The 20,183-nt window shown below is 24.9% G+C and overlaps 1 protein-coding gene across 3 annotated transcripts in view; it reads left to right on the forward strand.

Moving 5' to 3' along the window:
- The window catches only part of LOC111675084 (probable myosin light chain kinase DDB_G0284661), a 175,327-nt gene that overhangs the window by 11,139 nt on the left and 144,005 nt on the right, over window positions 1–20,183 (forward strand). For 2 of the 3 annotated variants that reach the window (XM_046951053.1, XM_046951055.1), the window contains exon 2: window positions 1,215–2,585. In XM_046951053.1, coding sequence (XP_046807009.1) covers window positions 2,549–2,585 — 37 coding nt within the window. In that variant the 5' untranslated portion in view covers window positions 1,215–2,548. The remainder of the gene's footprint in view (window positions 1–1,214; window positions 2,586–20,183) is intronic. The other variant, XM_046951054.1, reaches the window with a different exon arrangement.

Genomic DNA, 20,183 nt, shown 5'->3' on the forward strand with positions numbered 1-20,183 from the left:
ATTGACCCAAAAAATTTATAGGCTAACAATGTAACGTCAAATGTTAAAGACCTGTTTTAATGCTATTCTAGTGCTTTATATGTGTATTATTTATGGTACAATTTTTTTTCCAAATAAATTGTTTAATTAATTTCGTGCCATGAAATTTACTGTGTGTCTGGACGTTACTTGAATAAAGTTATTAAATTGGTTAATAAATAAACATGGTAATATAAAAATAAATAAAACATATTTAGCAATTAAAAAATTTTTAATACAATTATTAACACATTGCGTATAGTTTATTATTATACATGATACACTTAAACACATATAAAGTATACGCGCTGTTGTATTGATTGATAGCAAAATTTCAGACAATAAAATTTTAAATTAAATTGTTGTAGGAATGGGTAAATAAAAATCTGATTGAAAATTTAATTAAAAAGTTGAATTATTAGTTTTTAAAAATAATTTTAAATTTAGCACTGAATAACTGTTCTAAATTTTTAATTTAAATAAATTTCATAAATTTCTTAGGTTTTTTATGGCTTTGTTTGTTGTGGATAATATAGAAATAAAGATGATTTATTAAGTAGTATTTTTATTTAAGCAATATAATAGGTTGTTTATTTAGTATAAATTGTTTTCTAGTACCTATGAAAACAAATATGAACCATTTATTTAAGCTAATTGCTTTGATTTTTATGGCTTTTGAACGTTTGTACATATTGACATATTCACTTAAGTTATCATGCCAATTAACGATTAATATAACAGTTTTCTTTAAATGCTACTTCAACAAATGGAAACAACAATTTGAATAAATATTAAACAGTAATATTAACAGTTGTTTACAAAGAAATTTTCAAGGAAAAAAAAGATATTGATAATCCACAAAAGTGTACTTTATGAATTAAGTAAATATAACTCATCATAACCATAAATTATTTTAATAAAAACTAAGGTAGGAAAAAAAGCCAATGTAGGTTTGACATAAATACATGATCTACTCAGTATCCTACATAATAAAGGTATTGACTATTCAATTAATTTATATTTTGAAAACCACATTCTCCATGATAGGCCTGCATTATATAGGAACATCACAATGGATGTTATTCTATATATTTTAAAAAACACATTATGTTCTATGTATTATATTATCAGATTCTTTTCAAATTAAACAACAATTAATTTATTAATTATTTATGTTTTTTTTTATTTTTTTCCAGAAGTTGCTGAGATTTGTTTGCCATAGACACCAAGTTATATAACTAAAAGTATATAAAATATATAATAAAATGAAAACAATAACTAATTAATGATAATAATAAAAAAAATTATAAAAATAACAAGTGGAATAAATAAATCAAATGGAAAAATTAATAATAACACTAAAAAATAAAAAATATAAACTATTGTGAAAAATCGTATTTAAAAACACCAATAAGTGAACAAATACAATTTGTTTAATTAATTGTAAATCATTAGTAACATAAAAGTAACAAATTGAACAGAATTGCGGTTAAATGAGTATTATTCTTTATTGTTTTTGTATAAAAATAATAATAATATCGTTATTGAATTAAAAAAAAGTTTAACAAAACAAGTTATTAAAACAGAATAAAGTTTTTAATGACAGATATACAATAAAAATAAATTTGCAACAATAAATATAAATTTATTAAAAAAACAAAAAAAAAACTAAATTAAATTGACAACAAAAAATAAACAACTGCAATATAGTTAACAATTATTATACAAACTAGTTTTGTTTGATTAATTAATTTTTTAAAAGATATTTATCCTCTGGTTTTCGAAGCTTAATAAAAGCAATAAACAATAAACTAAGGTTTTGTGGCTGTATAGCAAATAATTGTTATCGATTTAACTTTGTTGCAATACATGTTTACAACCAGCAATTAAATATTTGTATATGGCAAAGTGATTGGCTGTATGTAGTGAATGCCTAAATATACAAAGTTAAATTGTAAACAAAACGGTTAGCTACACTTTTACTCCAGTTAGAGGAGCTATTTTGTTTATTAAAGGGAATCACACAAATAAACCACGAACTTGTTAAATCGACAAATAACAGGACTAGCAATTACTAGAAATTCAATCCATAACAAGTAACAAAACAGAAAACTAAATCTTGCGAAAACCAACGGTTGTGTCTACTAGAACTTAACTTAGGTGGTAATAAAACAACAAAATTATACATGACTCTCTCACTCTCTACCATAACAACATATCAATATTATCTCCATCATGTAATTATACAATATGTTCGACACATAAATCCTTTACAAACAAACTAGCAGCAGTTGCTAAAATTGTTGTTAAAATTGTCTTAAAAAAGTAAATGGTATAAATTAGAGTCATTCACCTACTAGCAAAATAAGAAAATTATTTTCCTAAAAATATAATAAAATTTCTATCTATATTGGAGGTTAAAAAAACATTAAAAACATTAGCTTATAATAAAAATATAAAAAAATAATCAAATAAAACTAAACAAAAATTTCCCGAAAAAAAACACTTCCTCAACAAAGCAGCTGTCAACATGATTGCATTTTTAACATTATTTCTCTATATGACAAGTAAGTATTGATAAGTTTTGACATTTTCATTTCAATAGTATTTTATTGATATTGATGTGTGTGAACATCAATAGACATATCCTTACATATACATATATGTACATAAATAAATATAAGCTTATAAAAAGTATATCATAAATAAACTTATATAAAGATATTTATAGTAAAAGTTTTATTTCTTTTGTACTTTTTTGTTGTTGTTTATGTGTTATATGTTATTTAACATTGTTTTGCTAAAGTTCATAACCTCTATATAATATTTATTAGAACTATTACTATGTTTATATGTAAGTTTTATTTTCTATTTATGTCTTCACTTGTCAGAAAACTACTTCTTCTTTTTTTTTTTTTGAATGATAACTTGTTATGACCTTTATTTATAGTTTATAGAAAACAAAACTTTTAAAATATAGAACACTCATGATCTGGTAATGTGTACTTACTCAAGTTTCGCGTTTGTTTTTTATATACAGTACAGTAGTGTTGAAAGTTTTTTTTTTTAATCTGTTCAGTATTTTGTGTAACATTAGCAATGTTGTGCTCAAATTTTAGAGTTGATAAGTTTCTAATAGCTGTTTGAATTCCAAAAGTCCTAACTAAATATAAATAGTTAGGTCTTTAAAACAAAACAATGCACAGTAGTATAAAGGTAAAAGACCTAACTAAATATAGTTAGGTCTTTAAAACAAAACAATGAACAGTGGTAGATAAAGCTCCATTTTAGTGGAATTTAAATCGTATGCTTCTTTATTTGTGACCTAATTTATTAGAGGGTCTCTCTTAGTAAGCCTGTTTTAGTGTTAACCCATTATGGGTAATCCTATTTAATTATGAGCTCAGTGACAACATAAGACTTAAGCCGCATTACAAATTTAAAAAAATCGAAACGTTTATTTATCTTGCTTGTGCGGCAGTAAATGTTTTATTTCTCCTGCATTTTTCTTTTAGTGGGTAGAAAGATATATATAAAAGAGTAGCGTTACTGACTGACTGATTCATCATCGTACAGCCTAAACGGCTGAATCTAGAATTATGAAATTTTGACAGTAGATGTGTTTTTGGTTATGTAGATCCACTAAAGAGGGATTTTTGGAAATTTGTATATTTACGGGTAAAAAGAGGGAAAAAGGGTAAAACAGGTTTTCTTTATTATCCTACACAATATTAGAGATACAAGAAAAATTTTAAATGGGTGTCTGGTACTTTTTTAAAATTCGTACTTTGAAGGGGTAAAAATGTGCAACAAGGTGATTTTGGTACCAATTTTTATAAATATTTCGATAAAATCTCCCAAAATTATGAGACACCTGTTTCGTACTTTTTTAAAATTCAGTCCTTTTTGTGTGTAAAAGAGAAAAGAACTGTATTTATGGTACTTTTTTTTAGCACATTAAGAAAACTTTTTCGGTTTATTGAATTATTCCTATTAAATTAAGGACTAGCTCCGTAATATTTATTGTAATAAAATTTTCGCATTTCACTGGGGTAAAAAAGTACCAATAAGGGGAAAAACGGGAAATTTAATTTTATTCAAACACATTGAGCCAATTTTTTTAAAATTTAAAAAAGTAGTTTATTTACTCACACATAATAAGCTGTTGGTATATTATTTGGGAATTCGAGTACTATGGTATTTTTTGAAAGCACTATATTTCATTGAATAAGATTCTTTAAGAGAGAATTTTTAAGCACTATTTATCTCATAAATGGTACTTTTTTAATTTTCTAAAATATTCAACCTAGATACAATAATTTTAACATACATGGTATTGACTGAATAATATTCTGTAAGTGGGAACTATTTGGTACTTTTCTATTCTTCAAATGCTACCTTTTAGATTCTTTATAATGGTTAATCGGAACATATGGCCCTTATTAAATAAGAATTTATTGAGAAAGTTTTTTTGTATTTTTTCGATTTTCCGATGGTACTTTTTGATATTTTTACGATGTATATTTAATACATATTGAAAATAAAATTTAAAATGTAGGGGCCTTAGTGAATGAGAATCTACTGAAACGAACTTTTGGTACGTTTTCATTCATTAAAGTTATATTTTTTAAATTGTATTTAAAATTGAACACAGAAATATACAATTTTTGATTAAATTATTAAAATTATACTTTTATATACTTTTTTTTCAAATAGTACTTTCGAAATTTTCTATAATGTGGAAGCTAAATGCATGAAACTAAAAATACAATCTTCTTACTGAATGCGAATTTAATCACGTGATGTTGAACGTATAAAACTGAAACATTAAAATATGTTTAATCAATTTTAATTTTCTGTGAAAGTATGTACAAATGTATTTAATTTAAGTTAGGGTAGCGAATCACCCAGGTTATGCTAGTTATGTACATAGGGCGTATACTTGTTAAAATATAACTCATACGCTCTCAACATGGGAAGTAGAATTAAACAAAAAACCTGACAAATATACAACATCATTATAGAAACAATCTGAAATAGAAAATCCAGTAATGTCGAGCTTTTTTAAGTACTTTTCGACAATGGCCGACATTATGATACCCTACACTGGTTATTACAATGTTTGAAATGTTTTTTGTTTTTTTTTTGTCTTTTTTAACAATATTCTTTTATTCTACTTAATACCACAAAAAATAACAGTATTCTAATCCCATTGGTACAGTTTACTAATAAACTTCCCACTAAATGGATTTATCTATAGACTAATCTAAAGTATGCTGATTGTTGAAAAGAAACCTTCATACAATTAAGATATCAAATACAAAATTTCCAAAAAGGACAAATATATAATTTTGAGAACTATTTAATCGTTCGAATTAAAAAAAAACTACTATACACCTATCCTCTGTTTTGCTGAGTAGAGTAGATGATGGTGAATATTGGGCGTATACTTTTTAAAATATAACTCATACGCTCTCAACTTTAAAAACAACACAGGAAGTGTTTATGATTAGAGTTTTTCACATTAAAGTCAGTAGAATTTTCCAAAGAATAAGCATAGCTTAACTACTAATCAAGAGTCTGTCTAAATGCTAGACTAAAAATCTTATGTATTTATCTTATAGTTAAAAAAGAGTAAAATTTTCATTTAAAAATTACAACTTTCCATACCTGAAACCAATTATAGATTTTCAAAAAAGCAACTAAATCTCTTTTTTAAATGTATCTTCATTATAGTAATTAAAAAAAAATCAAAATTACTCTCTACTCTTTTAATATTGTCATATAAATTTAATCCTTTTTAATAAAAATGTTGCAAATTTATACTTTGTACATTATAATAATTTACATATATATTTTTTTCTATTAGTAAATGTTTGCGCCTAAAATTATATTTGTTTACCAAATAATAACAAAAGTTTCATACTCATGCGATAATTAGTTGAAATTCAATTGCAAATTTATAAAAGCGGTACTTAAAAAAAAAAATAATTCAATAGCATACGATTAAAATTTAATGGACTTTATAAAATCATACTATTACTAGCATAACGCGCAAGGTTATTATAAAATGTATTACATAATTGTCAGCAAATTTTAAAGTGAAAAAATATAATGTAATTTAAAATAATACAACATACGCATTTTTCTATTTAAAATGTTAAAATTTTAACAATTTTAACATTATAGCTAAAAGGCACATGCATGTATACATGTAATACTATTTAGTTTTATATAGCTTAAGCACACAGTTAGATATGTTCATACGTTTAGTCATACACTTATGTATATGAGAGTAGTTTGTAAAGTTTTTGTGGTTTTAGAAAACTAAATAGTTTTAAAGTTTTGTTTATTTGACGTTGATATTAAACTTTTAAGATTACCTTCGTTTAGTTGCATATATATAGTCGTACTTAAATACTTCAGTAGCATTTAAAGCACCATAATTTATCCAGTTATGTGGTTATAAATGACATTTTATATAACCATAGGTAACATACCAAAAACACAAAAATGCAAAAAGAAAAGTGCAATAAAAAATACAGGTTAAGTAATATACATTTATACCACACCCTTTATTTATTTGCTATAATAATTTTAAAAATTACATACATATACACATGTATATTAAGGTGTGTTTTAATTTTGTATTAAAAGATCAAAAAATTTTATATGCAACAATTGAGAAAATAAAAAAAGGATTTAAGACTTCATACAGAATCAAGAGAAAAATCAAGTCATAATCAAAACATAATACTACAGCTTCATAAAAAATTGTATGAAAATTTGTTATATAAACCGTTAAAAATTGTTATGAGGCCGTTAATCTTTAAAAAATCCAAACCTAAGTTCAAATTTAATTTCAAAAGTAATGCTGAATAATGATAAGTTATTCAATCCAATTACCCCTAGCATGATTGGAAAATATTGGAACTGCGTGTAAATTTAGAAAGACCCTGAACGAGTGGAGGAGGGGTAGCCATCTGAGAATTCGATTTAGCTATTTTCCTCTGTCGTGGATCCGAGCACGCTACAGGTGAATATAATTTGATGAAATTCGGCTCCTACAATTATTTTAAAAAGAAAAAAGGCAACCTTAACTAATATTGCAAATCTACCTTCAGTTTAAACAGAAAGACACAAAATATTTTTGTATTGGTAAACATATTCCCTGTTAAAATGTTCAATGAAAACAACTCTACAACCAAAACTGTGCTACCAACAGAACTACAAACCAAAAAACTAACCAAAGGAATAACCAACCAACAACGACAACAACAAACAAACACTTTTGCAATCACAAACGCAGTAGTATGTCACATAAATCAGGCTTTTGTTATTGTTGTCGTTATTTTATGGGTTTTCTATTGCATTTATAATCGTACATACATATGCATTTATATACGTATTTGTATATGTAGTAAGAGTTTGTATGCGTGTCTGAATATTAGAAATTTTCTGTTAAAAAAAAACACAAAAATCACAAACATATGTACATATAAATCTATATATACATGGTTATCAAAGGGGATTCATAAACAAGTAAAAACAAACTAACTAACTATTACAAAAAAAAAGCAAAAAACAGAAAAAAATGAAAATGGAAAACCACAACATAAACAAGAATTTTGTAGCCTTTTATGCTGGTTTGCTAACATTTTGCTACACAAACACACACAATAATGCAATCTTACATACACTCTAATACATTTATATACGTACATACATATGTGTATGCAGTTTTTGCAGCATTTTTCACAAAACTCTTTTGTATGTTTGTTGCTGTCTGTGTGTTTGCTAAATTTTTACCACCTCTCACACATGAATTGAGTGTGAAGTACTATTATCGAAACTATTGTTTGCTTATTTTGCTTTCACGTTCTCTTTTTTCTATTCTATTTCTATCGTTTCGTGATATTGTAGTTTAAGATTATAGCATTTTTAGTATTCTCTGTTATACAACTAACAAAATACCTCGATTTTCTGTAGAAGTTAAAGAATTGTAGTATGACTTTTGGATGAATGTATAGAAAAAAAATTCTTAAAAATTTCATATATTCGCAGAAAAATTATTTATGTACACAAAGCACATTTAACTGATATTTTTTCGAAAATTGTTTGCATATTGTTAGTTAAGCTAATATTTTGGAGCTAAACTCGTTTCATATTTACCATTAAATTAGCAGACATTAGAAATAAGTCTCGAACCAGATGATATTAGTCTGAAACAAGAAATTAAATTAAGTAGTTTTATATTTCGTGATTTCACCCTTCAACATTTTTTTAATATTATTACCAACCTAAATATATATTAAAGGATAAACGTTTTAAAAGGAAGTTTTGACAACTTTTTATCAAGACAGTAACTTTTTTCTGTTGACATCAAATTTGGCATTGTCCGAGCAGTATTTTTTTCTCCAAAATGTTAAAGTCTTTTAAAATGGACACACGATCACGAAATGAAAACTAAAAACACTGCTTTCTTCATTATACGTAATAAGAATTTTAATACAAATATAGGCTTTATATATTATTTATTAGAAGAACAATTTTTAAAAAAAAAACTTTTTAAAAAAATATATTTTCAAAAAAAAACATCAACAAAAGACTCATTTAAACAAAGTAAATTCTTAAAACCAGAAAAAAATTTAGAACTTGTTTTAGAAAAAACTAGAACTAGCGCAAACAGAAACAACTTCCAGTTTTGAATCAAGAAAATTGTAACTAGTTGAGTATCCATAAATTCTACAACCTGGATCAATGTCATCTAGGATCAATGTCATTATTCTAAAATAATTCCGAAATGCTTTGAAATTATTAATAATTCTCCAATAGATTCTTTAAAATAAATTTACTGTTTTTGCTGGATAATAGTTTTTTAAAAAGTTTTTTTTTTTGCCGTATTTGATAAAAGCTAAACTTTTATATGAATTTAAAAATTCCTCTTTTAAAAAGAAAAATGTGAAAAATTTTTCTACATTATTTTTTATTTTATAAAAAAGCAAATTTTTATATAAAAATATTTTTTTTCGTGAAATTTTCTATAAAACGAAATTCAAAAAAATTTCTATATTTTATAAATAGCCAAGAAGATGCGGCTTGATACAAAATAGATGCTGGTAGTTACATAAGATAGAGTCTCAGTTGTAGTCTCTAACGGTTTTAACGTGATTACTATTATTACTGGTAATAGATCATGTATGATTAGTAATTTATAAATAGGTTTACATCAGGTATGTGTAGCTTTACTTATACTTTTCGCAACCAAAGTTATAGTCTTTAATTTAAAGAAATGAGCCTGGGGATATAATAATTAAACCACAACAACAGCATTTGAAAAGCTAATTAAGAAAACGTTTAAAATTGCTGTTGTTTGTTAGTGTTATTTAATTGATTTCGTTTCAACTGCACTATGTAAAGTTATATATACCAGTTGGTAGAGTATAAGCCCTACGGATGTAGCCGCAAACATGCAGTATGAATTTGTAATGGCAAAAAGTAGTGTTGAGAATAAATATTTATAACATTTATAAATGGCAAACAGAACAAAAAAATATCAAATACTGCCTTAATTAATAGAAGCATGTATGTATTATAAGCACTTTTAGTTATTACTCATCACTTGCTAACCCAAATAATAATTTAATTTTTTTTTCCAATTACTTCTATAATCAACCAGAGAATGAGATTGTGTCTGTTATTGTGTCTATATAGTTTTTGTCATAATTTACATAAAACAAATTATAACAATTACCTTTGTAAATACATATACGTATGTATGTACGTATGAAAGTATACATTTATTCTCAGAATTTATGACATTTAACTAACGTCTAATGTCTGGCTTGTTTTGAAAGAAAATGTCTGTGCTATTTAAAACCAAATTATTATCTTATTACATTTGTTCGTAAGAAAATTTTATTATAAAAGTACATGTTTTGTAAATGACTTTCTATCACACATACATGCATTTTTATCAAAATATCATTATACGACAGACTTTTTTTGGTAAAAGTTTATTTTTTAAACTTTTATTAAATCGATTTTAAAATATTTTTAAAACATGCTTTCAAACAAGATAAAAAGAGAAAAAAATACAAAAACAGTTTCTTAAACATTTTTTTTAACTTAAAAAAGGATTCACTCACATGTAACCTAGTTTGAAAATGTCGATAAGGAAACATACTTTTGTCAACATGAAACATCTATTGTAAATTCAACTAGACACATACATAGCAAAAGTATATTTATACATACAACAATATGTATGTGTGTGTGTGTACTTGCAACTTTCTGAAGGTAAAAATATTTTATCATAGATATACAAACACACACACACATACATATATTCATGAGTAAACATGTGTTAAGTTTAAAACAATGGACTATATGAAAATTCTAAAAAGCTGATGTCGTCAGGCTTAGTACATAGCTTTATTTAAGGTAGCAGGTCATGCTTCAGTGATTGAAATTGAATGTTACTTTTCTGATTAAATAGAGATACATATATTTGATATAGATTTGTTAAGTGTCCTTGCTGGTAGATGAGACACATACATAAAAATATTTATCGATTTCTTTTATATAAAATATTATATTAAGTATTTTTAAAGAATATTTAAATTTATATATGGAAAGATTATTTTACATTGCAATGCATTGTTGAAAATTTTAATGACTTATGAAAAATTGTATATAAAAAGAGAAAATTAAAAAATTATGAAAATAAAAATTTTCCTAAAAATAATTACAAAAAGGAAAATTTTCCGAAAAATTTTTATAAAAAGAGAAATTTGCTACAAAAAAGAAAAATTTTCCAAAAATGTTCTGAATAATTTCTTCAAAAAGAAAAAAATTTCACAAAAAGAGAAATTTCCAAAAACTTTCTATAAGAAGAATTTTTCAGAAAATTTGCTAAAAAAAACAAAAGCTTTCTTAATGTTTTCTCTAAAAAAAAGAAAGTTTGTCAAAATTTGCTATATAAAAAAAAATTCCATAAAAGAAAAATTTTCCAAAAAATTTCTATAAAAAGAGAAATTTTCTAAAAAAAAGCTTTTTTTCAAACTTTTCGAAAATTTTCTATAAAAAGAGAAACTTTTCCAAAAAATACATTATCCGAAAATTTTCTTCTAAAGGAGAACTGTTCCGAATTTGTATTTATAAAAATATATATTTTTGGAAAATTGTCTGTAAAAAGAGAAATTTTTCAAGAATTTTCAATAAAAATAGATATTTTCTACAAAAAAAAAAAAAAAATAAAAAAAAAAAATATTACGAAAATTTTCCATACAAAAAAGATTATATCTGAAATTTTTTTGTAAATAATTTCTGAAAATTTCATATAAAAAACTAAAAATACTACAGAAACCAAATTTAAACTTTTTGAATATTTTCTATAAAAAGAGAAGTTTACTTTAAAAAACTTTTGGAACTTTCTATAAAAAAAAAGTTTTTTTTTTAATTTTTTTTATAAAAAAATATGAAAAATTAAAATTTTTGCAATATTTTCTATAAAATGAGAAATTTTCTTTAGAAAATTTTTGGAACTTTCTATAAAAAGGATATAAAATACATTAGTAGTTAAAGAGAGAGAGAGAGAGAGTGAAAGTGTGTGTGTCTTAGTGTTTAATAATTCGTATTTAAGTGTTTGTTGTTTATTTTTGGTTTGAATTAATGTTTTAATGAATAAAATATAATGTTAATAAAAAAGTTATAATATGAACTTATAAATCAATAATTATAACTACATTGTTGTTCTTTTTCTTAGCAAATTTGTTTTCTCTTTTTTTTTTTTTTTGTTTTGTTTTACGAAAAAGCATATAGATTAAAAAGTTAAATTCTAATATTAAAAATAATAATAAGAGAATATATTGCAATGAATTTAAAATAAATTTTCTAATTTACGTTTTCAAAATCACATTTTTATTAATCGTAGTATAACTTAAAACTTTAAAAAAAAATTCAATAAAACCCAAGGGAACACTCAAATAATTAAAAACTTTTTCTTAAATTAACAAAATAACAAACTTTATCTAATTCAACAGTTTTAGAATAGACTTATCCCTTAAACAAAACTACCCTATAAAGAATACATGTACACCTGTTTGAAACAATGCTGTTGTTATTCGAATTTTTTTCGAATAATGAATTGAAAAACAATAGATGGAGAGCAGAATGAAAACAAAAAAGTCAAAACATACCAGGATGTTTATGGAAAAGATAACATTGAAAAAAAAGAAGAAGAACACAGCATGTGAAGTAACAAAAAGCTAAAAAAGGAATAAAAGAAAAGTATGGTGTTTAACAACAATAGAAATCTATTATGGTAGGGGCAGCAATACAACTCACATGATTCCATTAAATTTTGCCTCATAATAATTTTATACCGACTGTTTTTTTTTGGGTGTAAAAAAAAACACTGTTCAAATGAACACATACAATCTTAGTAAATTTCTGATAAAAAATTAATGAGGAATCTAAATAAACCCCAAAAAGCCAACCCCAAATAAAAATTTTGTTATGCTGTTGTTTTCCTGTTACTCTGAAATAAAACAGACATTATTAAAATATAATAAAAGCTAAAGCAACAATATTAAATAGCCAAATTTCATGTAATAACTTCATTTGGTTTTGTTTTTTATGTTTTCCCAACTTTCATTTTTTCCTGTGTTATTAAAACTTTAATACACATGTATTAAGACATTATTATCGCAAAGTTTTTATATTCTTACATTCTATAGGATATTAGAGGGTGTTATTAATTTATTTGGGTGTTAAAAATTAAACAAAGGAAATATTTTATAAATATATATTTGCGGTGTTTTGAAGAGAAAATTTTTTATTCTGGTAATAATTTTTAAAAACTTTTTTATAAAATGCGAAAAATTTTGTGATGAATTAATATAAAAACATATTTATTAAACATTGGAAAAAAAAACAAAATATCTGAAAATTGTCCATAGAAAAATGAAAATGTCCTAAAATTTCTAATAAAAAATGGAAATTTTTTTATGAAAGGGAAAATTTTTTAATATTTCTAATAAAGTAAAAATATTAAAAAATTGTCAAAATATTTTTTTTAAATAAAAAAATCTATAAATTTCTATAAACAAATTGTTTAAAATTTTTATATAAAGAGAAAATTTGAATAATTATTGAAAAAATATTTTTTTAAATTTCATTAAGTTTTTTCTTAATTTTATTTGAAATTAATATCATTAATTGTTTATTTTTATTCTAATCACTTCGCAGAATATAAGCCTTTAAAAAAGATTTATTGTTTTACAATCAACTGTCATCTTTTTCCTGCAGACAGTCTGGCAGACAATAAAATAAATTACTTTTTTTTATTTATAACTCAAGTGAAAATTAATTTTTGGCAAAAACTTTGCTAGTCTGCTGCATGCATTTAGGAAAATATAACCCCTCTGCTAATAGTCATTTAAATAACTTAATGGCTTTAGAAAAACTTTATGTTTTTAAACAGGTTTATGTTGACGTTCTTTTACAATGCCATTGTATGGTATCTTTAGTGTAATCGAATTTTGTGTTAACATAAATTTTTGAGTTGTTTTTCTTGTTTGCCCTTTATGTTGTTATAAATGTTTTTCCGCTCTATGTGGTATACGTTAGTATTTATTTTAGTTTTGGCCATATATATATATGTACATAAAAATTTGATTCCCATCTACAATCACTATTTTATCCCAAAAAATAATAATAAAATTACTGAGTGATGTGTGACAATTAAACAAGGATTTATATGTTTGAGCATTAAGTGACGTAAATTTTCACAGATAATTGCATGCGTAAATTTTAACAACAATAATAGGATCTGACTTAAATGAGGATGAATTTATGTGTGACTAGGGGACTAGCAGTAATTTTTTTGGCAAAAATAATATATCCAGTGGGGCTAAAGTCAGATTTTTTTTTACAAATAAGAGACAATTTTTGTTTAAAAAGAGATATTTTACATATACATTTTTCCATTAAAGGAGAAATTTTCCAAAATGTTTTTATTAAAAGAGAAATTTTGAAAATTTCCAATAATTTTCTATGAAAAGAAGAATTTTCCAAAATTTTTCATTAAAAATGGAAATTTTCTATTAAAAATTATTTTACCTGAAATTTGTCTATCAAAAAAAATCTAAATTTTTTTATATAAAAAATAAATGTTCTAAACATTTTTTATAAAAAAGGAAATTTTAGAAATATTTCTGATAAAAAAATTATTAAAAAGATGAATTTTCTTAAATTTCGTTAAATTTTGCTAGAAAGATAAATTTTTCAAAATTTTCTTTTATAAAAATATAAATGTGTAAAACATTTTCTAGAAAAGAGAAATAATTAAACAATTTTCTATTAAAAGAGAAATTTTTGAAACATTTTTTTTAAAAAAGGTAAAATTTTCTATTAAAAACAGATTTTATATTAATTTTTTACGAAGAGAAAAATTTTTAAAAATTTCCTAAAGAATAACTGCCTTATTCCTAAACATTTATTAAAAGTTTATAGAACAAATTTTATATGAAAATTTGATTTATAAACCTTTGATAAAAGTTTTTGAAAAAGACCCTAAATGTTCCGAAAAATTTTAAAAAATAAAAAATATTTAGAAAATTTTCGATAAAAACAGATATTTTCGGAAAATAATTTTTTAAAAAAGGGAACAATTCTATAAAGACAATATTTCTTAAATTTTCTATGTAAAGATAAATTTTCCAACAAATTTCTATAAAAAGATAAATTAACTAAAAATTTTCTATAAACAAATACATTTTTTGTAAAAAAGAAGATTTCGTAAATTTTTTGTTAAAATAAAAAAAGTGTTTTTTTCTTTTAATTTTATATAAAAAGAGAAATTTTATCTAATACAGAAATTTTCTATAAAAAGAGAAGTTTCTATAAATGTAAAGAGAACTTTTAATAAAAAACTCCAAAACAGATAAATTTTAAATTTTTCTGTAATTATGAAAAATTGAAAATTGAAAAGTTAAATTGTCAAAGGGAAATTGCGATAATTTAATTATTGAAAATTTTCTATGATGAGACATATTATTTATATCAAATAGTATGATCAAAAGGGAATATACATGTGAATGTATTTACATTTTATATCTCGAAAGTGCCTTAAAAATTTTGATAGTTTTACCACTGTTCAAAAACTGAATTTTTGTAAAAATAAGTTGTGACATTTCTCCAAAAATATTAAACCAGTCATGTTCGTTTTTGTTTATGCATAATTGTGTCATTATATATGCATGTGTATGTACAATTTTTCATTATGAAAATTTAATTTAGGGTTGATGTCAAATGTATTAAATGTTAAATGTTTAAAGTGCAAAATCGGAAAATCACCGAATATAAATTTATAGAAATTTGAATAAACTTTGAAAAATACTTTAGCATAATAATTTTATAAAAGATTCTTTGGTTTTATAAATTTAATGATATAGTTTCAAATTAATCTTTTTGGAATTTTATAACATTATACATAACGACATGCCATCATTTTTTAATTATAATGTAACGTATTCAAAATAATCATAAACATTATAAAACATTAAATAGTGTCAAAGTTTTTAAGAACTTATTGTGTTTAACATGTAATTTTAATATAAGTTTGTTAAACATGTTACATCCTTAATATGTATAGTGCGTACTTTTAGTAGATTGTGTTTACAAGTAATAACAGCCTAAGTTAATGGTCATAAAATAAAAGCGGAATTATATAGAATGTAACGTTTTTAATTTATTTTCTAACATAAATAATTTTAAAACTTTCGACTTAACTGGTTATAAATTGTAACCGTTGCTATATAAATAATATAGTGCTTGTGTTTTATATACTTATATATCGTCATATAAAACTACATAATTTTACAGCTTAATTGTTCTGTTGACGTTGTTATTAGAGTTTTTTTTTAGTTGTGTTGTAATTATTGTTATTTTTGTCTTAAATACCATCATACATAAATTATGCATTAGTAAACATGCGCAACGAACTGAAATTAAAAGGTTAAAATTACTACTCATATGAGAAAAAAAATAAAAAATTTCACATACTTAGAAAATACTTAACCATCTCTGTAAGAGACTGCCACAGTCTTTTGGAACTGTTTCTAGCTTCCATTTAATGTGTGTCGGTTTTATTGGTACTGGTTAAGTTATAATCTTATTTCAATACAAATATTTTTGAATTTTTAAATGTTCTTTTAAAGACAATTGTTTATTTTTAAAGACTACCTGTTAGTTTACTGGGAAACAGTAAAGATACAAAAAAATTGTTTCGTCGATAAAAAAAACAAGATAATTGATTTCCCAAAAAATACTAATAAAATATATATTGAATCATTATAAAACTGCTGGTATGTCCTTACACTTAACACTACCACCCACGTTTAGTCACTTCATATACATACCACTTCTCATGCACTTAAGTTCATTTTGCTGGCATATTTAATAAATACGGATGAAAACATTAATTGTGGTTTTGCATTGTGGCCTAAATTAATTCCTACATGTATTCGTGCACACATACGTATGTATGTACAAACATACTGCTGAATAAACAAACCAGCCCGGCAGTTTTTGCAATGACTGTGAAATTATTTTAAAATTTTTGTTCAACAATTATGTGGCCACCAAAAGTATGTTTTTACTCAAGAGTAATCTTTTCAATTGTTACTATATACCGCCTACATTACATGGAAAGAGTCTAGTAAGTCTTCACATATTCTTTTTTTTAGAAACCCGAAAAAATCAAACTATTTGCTATATACTATATACTATTTGCAGTCGATTTTGGTAACTTTTTACCTAACTACCTACTTGAGAGCAAGTGTGCTAAGTATTTCAACGTCACCAGCCTATTAAAACAAATTACTTAAAATACTATTGTGAATATAAATTAATGCTTTTTCTGGTTAAACTCTTTACAACATAGCGTTAATCAATTAAGTCTCTACTTTGTATAAGCTTCAGAACTATCTCTTTGTATATTATATATTACTAAACTGCTAACAAAACCCTTTAATAAAACTGTTGGGTCTTAAGCACACACAAACCAACATATTTCATCATACGCCCACACAAATAAACGTATACATGTGAGTTAAAAAAAAAACGAATAAACTTAAAATTAAAATCAGTTTATTCATATCTATATACCATGGCCGATAATTATACATATGAAAAAAAACTGTTTTTTAATGTAATGAAATTCTAGAATAATATCAATTGTTGTTAAAAATAGTGTTTATTAAATTATTATTGGTACCATCACAGTTATTGTTCCTGCAATCAAATGAAATAATAAATATTTATGAATGTGAAATAATAATTCAAAAATTTATTGCACTCATTCGAATTCCCCAGTTGCGGTTACAAAGTGCCATTAAAAATCGCTGAATGTGAATATCTGATGAAAAATTGATGATATGCAATTGTTTTGAAGGCCACAATTTTTAACTGAATAAACAGAATTTCAATACTTAAAATGAGTTATAATTTTGGGTTCATTTATTTCTAAAGACAAAAAGGAAAATTCGCAAAACAAGGTTTTTGACCAATAATTCATTTTTATACCCACCATAGAAAAATATATTGATTTTGTCATTCCGTTTGTAACACATCGAAATATTGGTTATAGACCAACAAAAATATATATATATATATATTCTGGATCCTCATTTAATTCTAAGACGATCTAGCTATGTCTGTCCGTCCGTCCGTCCATCTGTCTGTTGAAAGCTTGATAAAGTCCGAATGGAAAGGGCTACAGTGTTAAAATATATCATGAATATTTCTTTGTTTTATATTGAAAATGGGCAATATCGGTACACGTTTTCGGATAGCCCCCATACAAATAGCCCCTCTAAAAGCAGCTTCAACAGTCATAACATGTTTAAAAATACGAATATAGCGATGAAATTCTACATAAGTAAGATTCTTATGATCCAAAATCACTATTCAATTTTTTTTTACTCCCCATATAAGGCCCTCTTCACAAAAGGTCTTTAACGCTGGCTTGAAAATACTAGTATATAGACGAAATTAGACATAAGTAAGTTTCATACGAGTCAAAATCTATCTAAAAAATTGTATGAGGATCGGTCCATGATTAAGACTACCCCCCATATAAGGTCCCCTTCAGAAAGTGACTGCAACATTCATTAATGACTTAAAAATACGAGTGTAACGATGAAATTCGACACAAATAAATTTAATACGAAAAAATTCTTTCTACCAAATTTTATGAGGATCGACCCTTAATTGATCCTACCCCCTATATAAGGTCCCCCACAAAAATATATATATTCTAGGCCTTATTAACATTCATAGTCAATCTAGCCATGTCTGTCTGTCATTCTGTGAAAAATTACCCTAGAATCCAAACAGATTGTGCAAGAGAGTTCAAAATTTTCCCGAAATATTAGATGCAGTGTAGTTTTAACAACAGGCAACATTAGTCCATAAGCATCGGTCCATAATTACACCAACCTCCTGTATAAGCCTTAATATAACTTCAATGGCCATAAATTCTTCAATAATAAGTTGAAACCAAAAACTTGTTAAAATTGTATGAGGTGATTTGATGGTGGGTAAGTATATGAGATTCGAATTTAGCAATATTGAAGTGGGGAGGGTATTATGCCAAAAATATTCGTCCTGTGCCCACCAATCGAATGAGAATCTCTTTATTAGTCGATTTAGTTAAGTCTGTCAGTCCTTCTGCCTGGCTGCTCCAATCCACAAGTCGTAATTTGCAATCTATGATATTTGACACATACCCTTTTTTTAAGCCTATTCGTAATGAATGTAATGAACAGGACTGTTTTAACCCTAACCCCTTCATAAAGTTTGCTTATGAAAATGACTTGAAGGTCAAAATTCACTTATAAACACTATTGTCATGATTACCAAAATTATAAGGATAGGTCTATATTTTTCCTTGACTTTTTAATAAAATCCGTGTTTTTGTCAATAATTTATTAAAAAATTCGGAATTAAGGTAAAAACAAATTAAATACTTTATTATTAAGAAGTATTTCACATTTTTAACATACACACTGGTGTAGGTTATCATAAAGCAGGTCATGCCCGACCATAAATTTTGAATTGTTCTAATATATAATTATCTATATAGGTGAATTAAAACTTATAATTAAAAGTAATTTTGATAAAATAATAAGTGTTTTAAACATACATACTTATTTACATTCGTATGTATAACAAATTGCTTGAAACAAAAACCCATTACAATTTTATTGCATTTTTAATAAAATAAAAAAATTTAATATTTCCTTTAAATTCCCATTAATCAAACAGTATGCAGTCAATTGCGAAAAAAACGGCTATTAAACAGTCAAGTCGTCTAAATACTTTCTATACATTTGTGTGAAATCGTACGTTTTTTTTATAAAATATGTATGTATGTATAAATATTCTACAAAAATATCGATTTATTTTCTGTAAAAGCATTTAATTTATTTTCCATAAAGCATCGTAGCCCCATTATGTTGGCAAATTGTATGCATTATCACATTAAACCCTGGGACAAACATTCAAATCTTTTTCTGCAAATAATTCCATGTTACGTCTGTATGTGTGTTGTAAGTGTTGTAGGCAAAATAGTCTATGGTAATATGTAGGGGTATAGGCAACACTTAAGACCATTTGACCATAAACATTGAACTGAATTCGGATTTAATTTATCGGAATAAAAAGACTTGCACATTATGATTGGCAAACAGATCTATAGAATTGACAACCTTTCAGTGGCATAAAAAAAGCTGATGGTGGTCGGTTGGATGGTCGTTCACTTGTACAAGGTAAAATCGAAAAAAATGTTTCAATAGATGGATGGAGTTTTTCTTATACATATTCCCCTATGAACCAGATGTTGCTGTTTGGATTCTTTTTCTTTTTTACTTTCATTTTATTCCGTGATTTAGTTTTCGCTAGCAATGGAGTCTATTTTCTTATTGATGTTCATTAGGGTGGTTCCAAATTATTTCTGCTATTCTGAATGCGACTCTCAACTACTCTACTGAGTTGTCTATGGACTGGTTAATAAGGTGGTTGGTTGATTTGTCTCCGAACTAGTTTACTGAGCCGTCTATGGACTTACCTTGCCTATGATCTGTTCTTGATATAACATA

Source organism: Lucilia cuprina, chromosome 5 (genome assembly GCF_022045245.1).
Source record: "Lucilia cuprina isolate Lc7/37 chromosome 5, ASM2204524v1, whole genome shotgun sequence".
Classification (NCBI taxonomy): domain Eukaryota; kingdom Metazoa; phylum Arthropoda; class Insecta; order Diptera; family Calliphoridae; genus Lucilia; species Lucilia cuprina.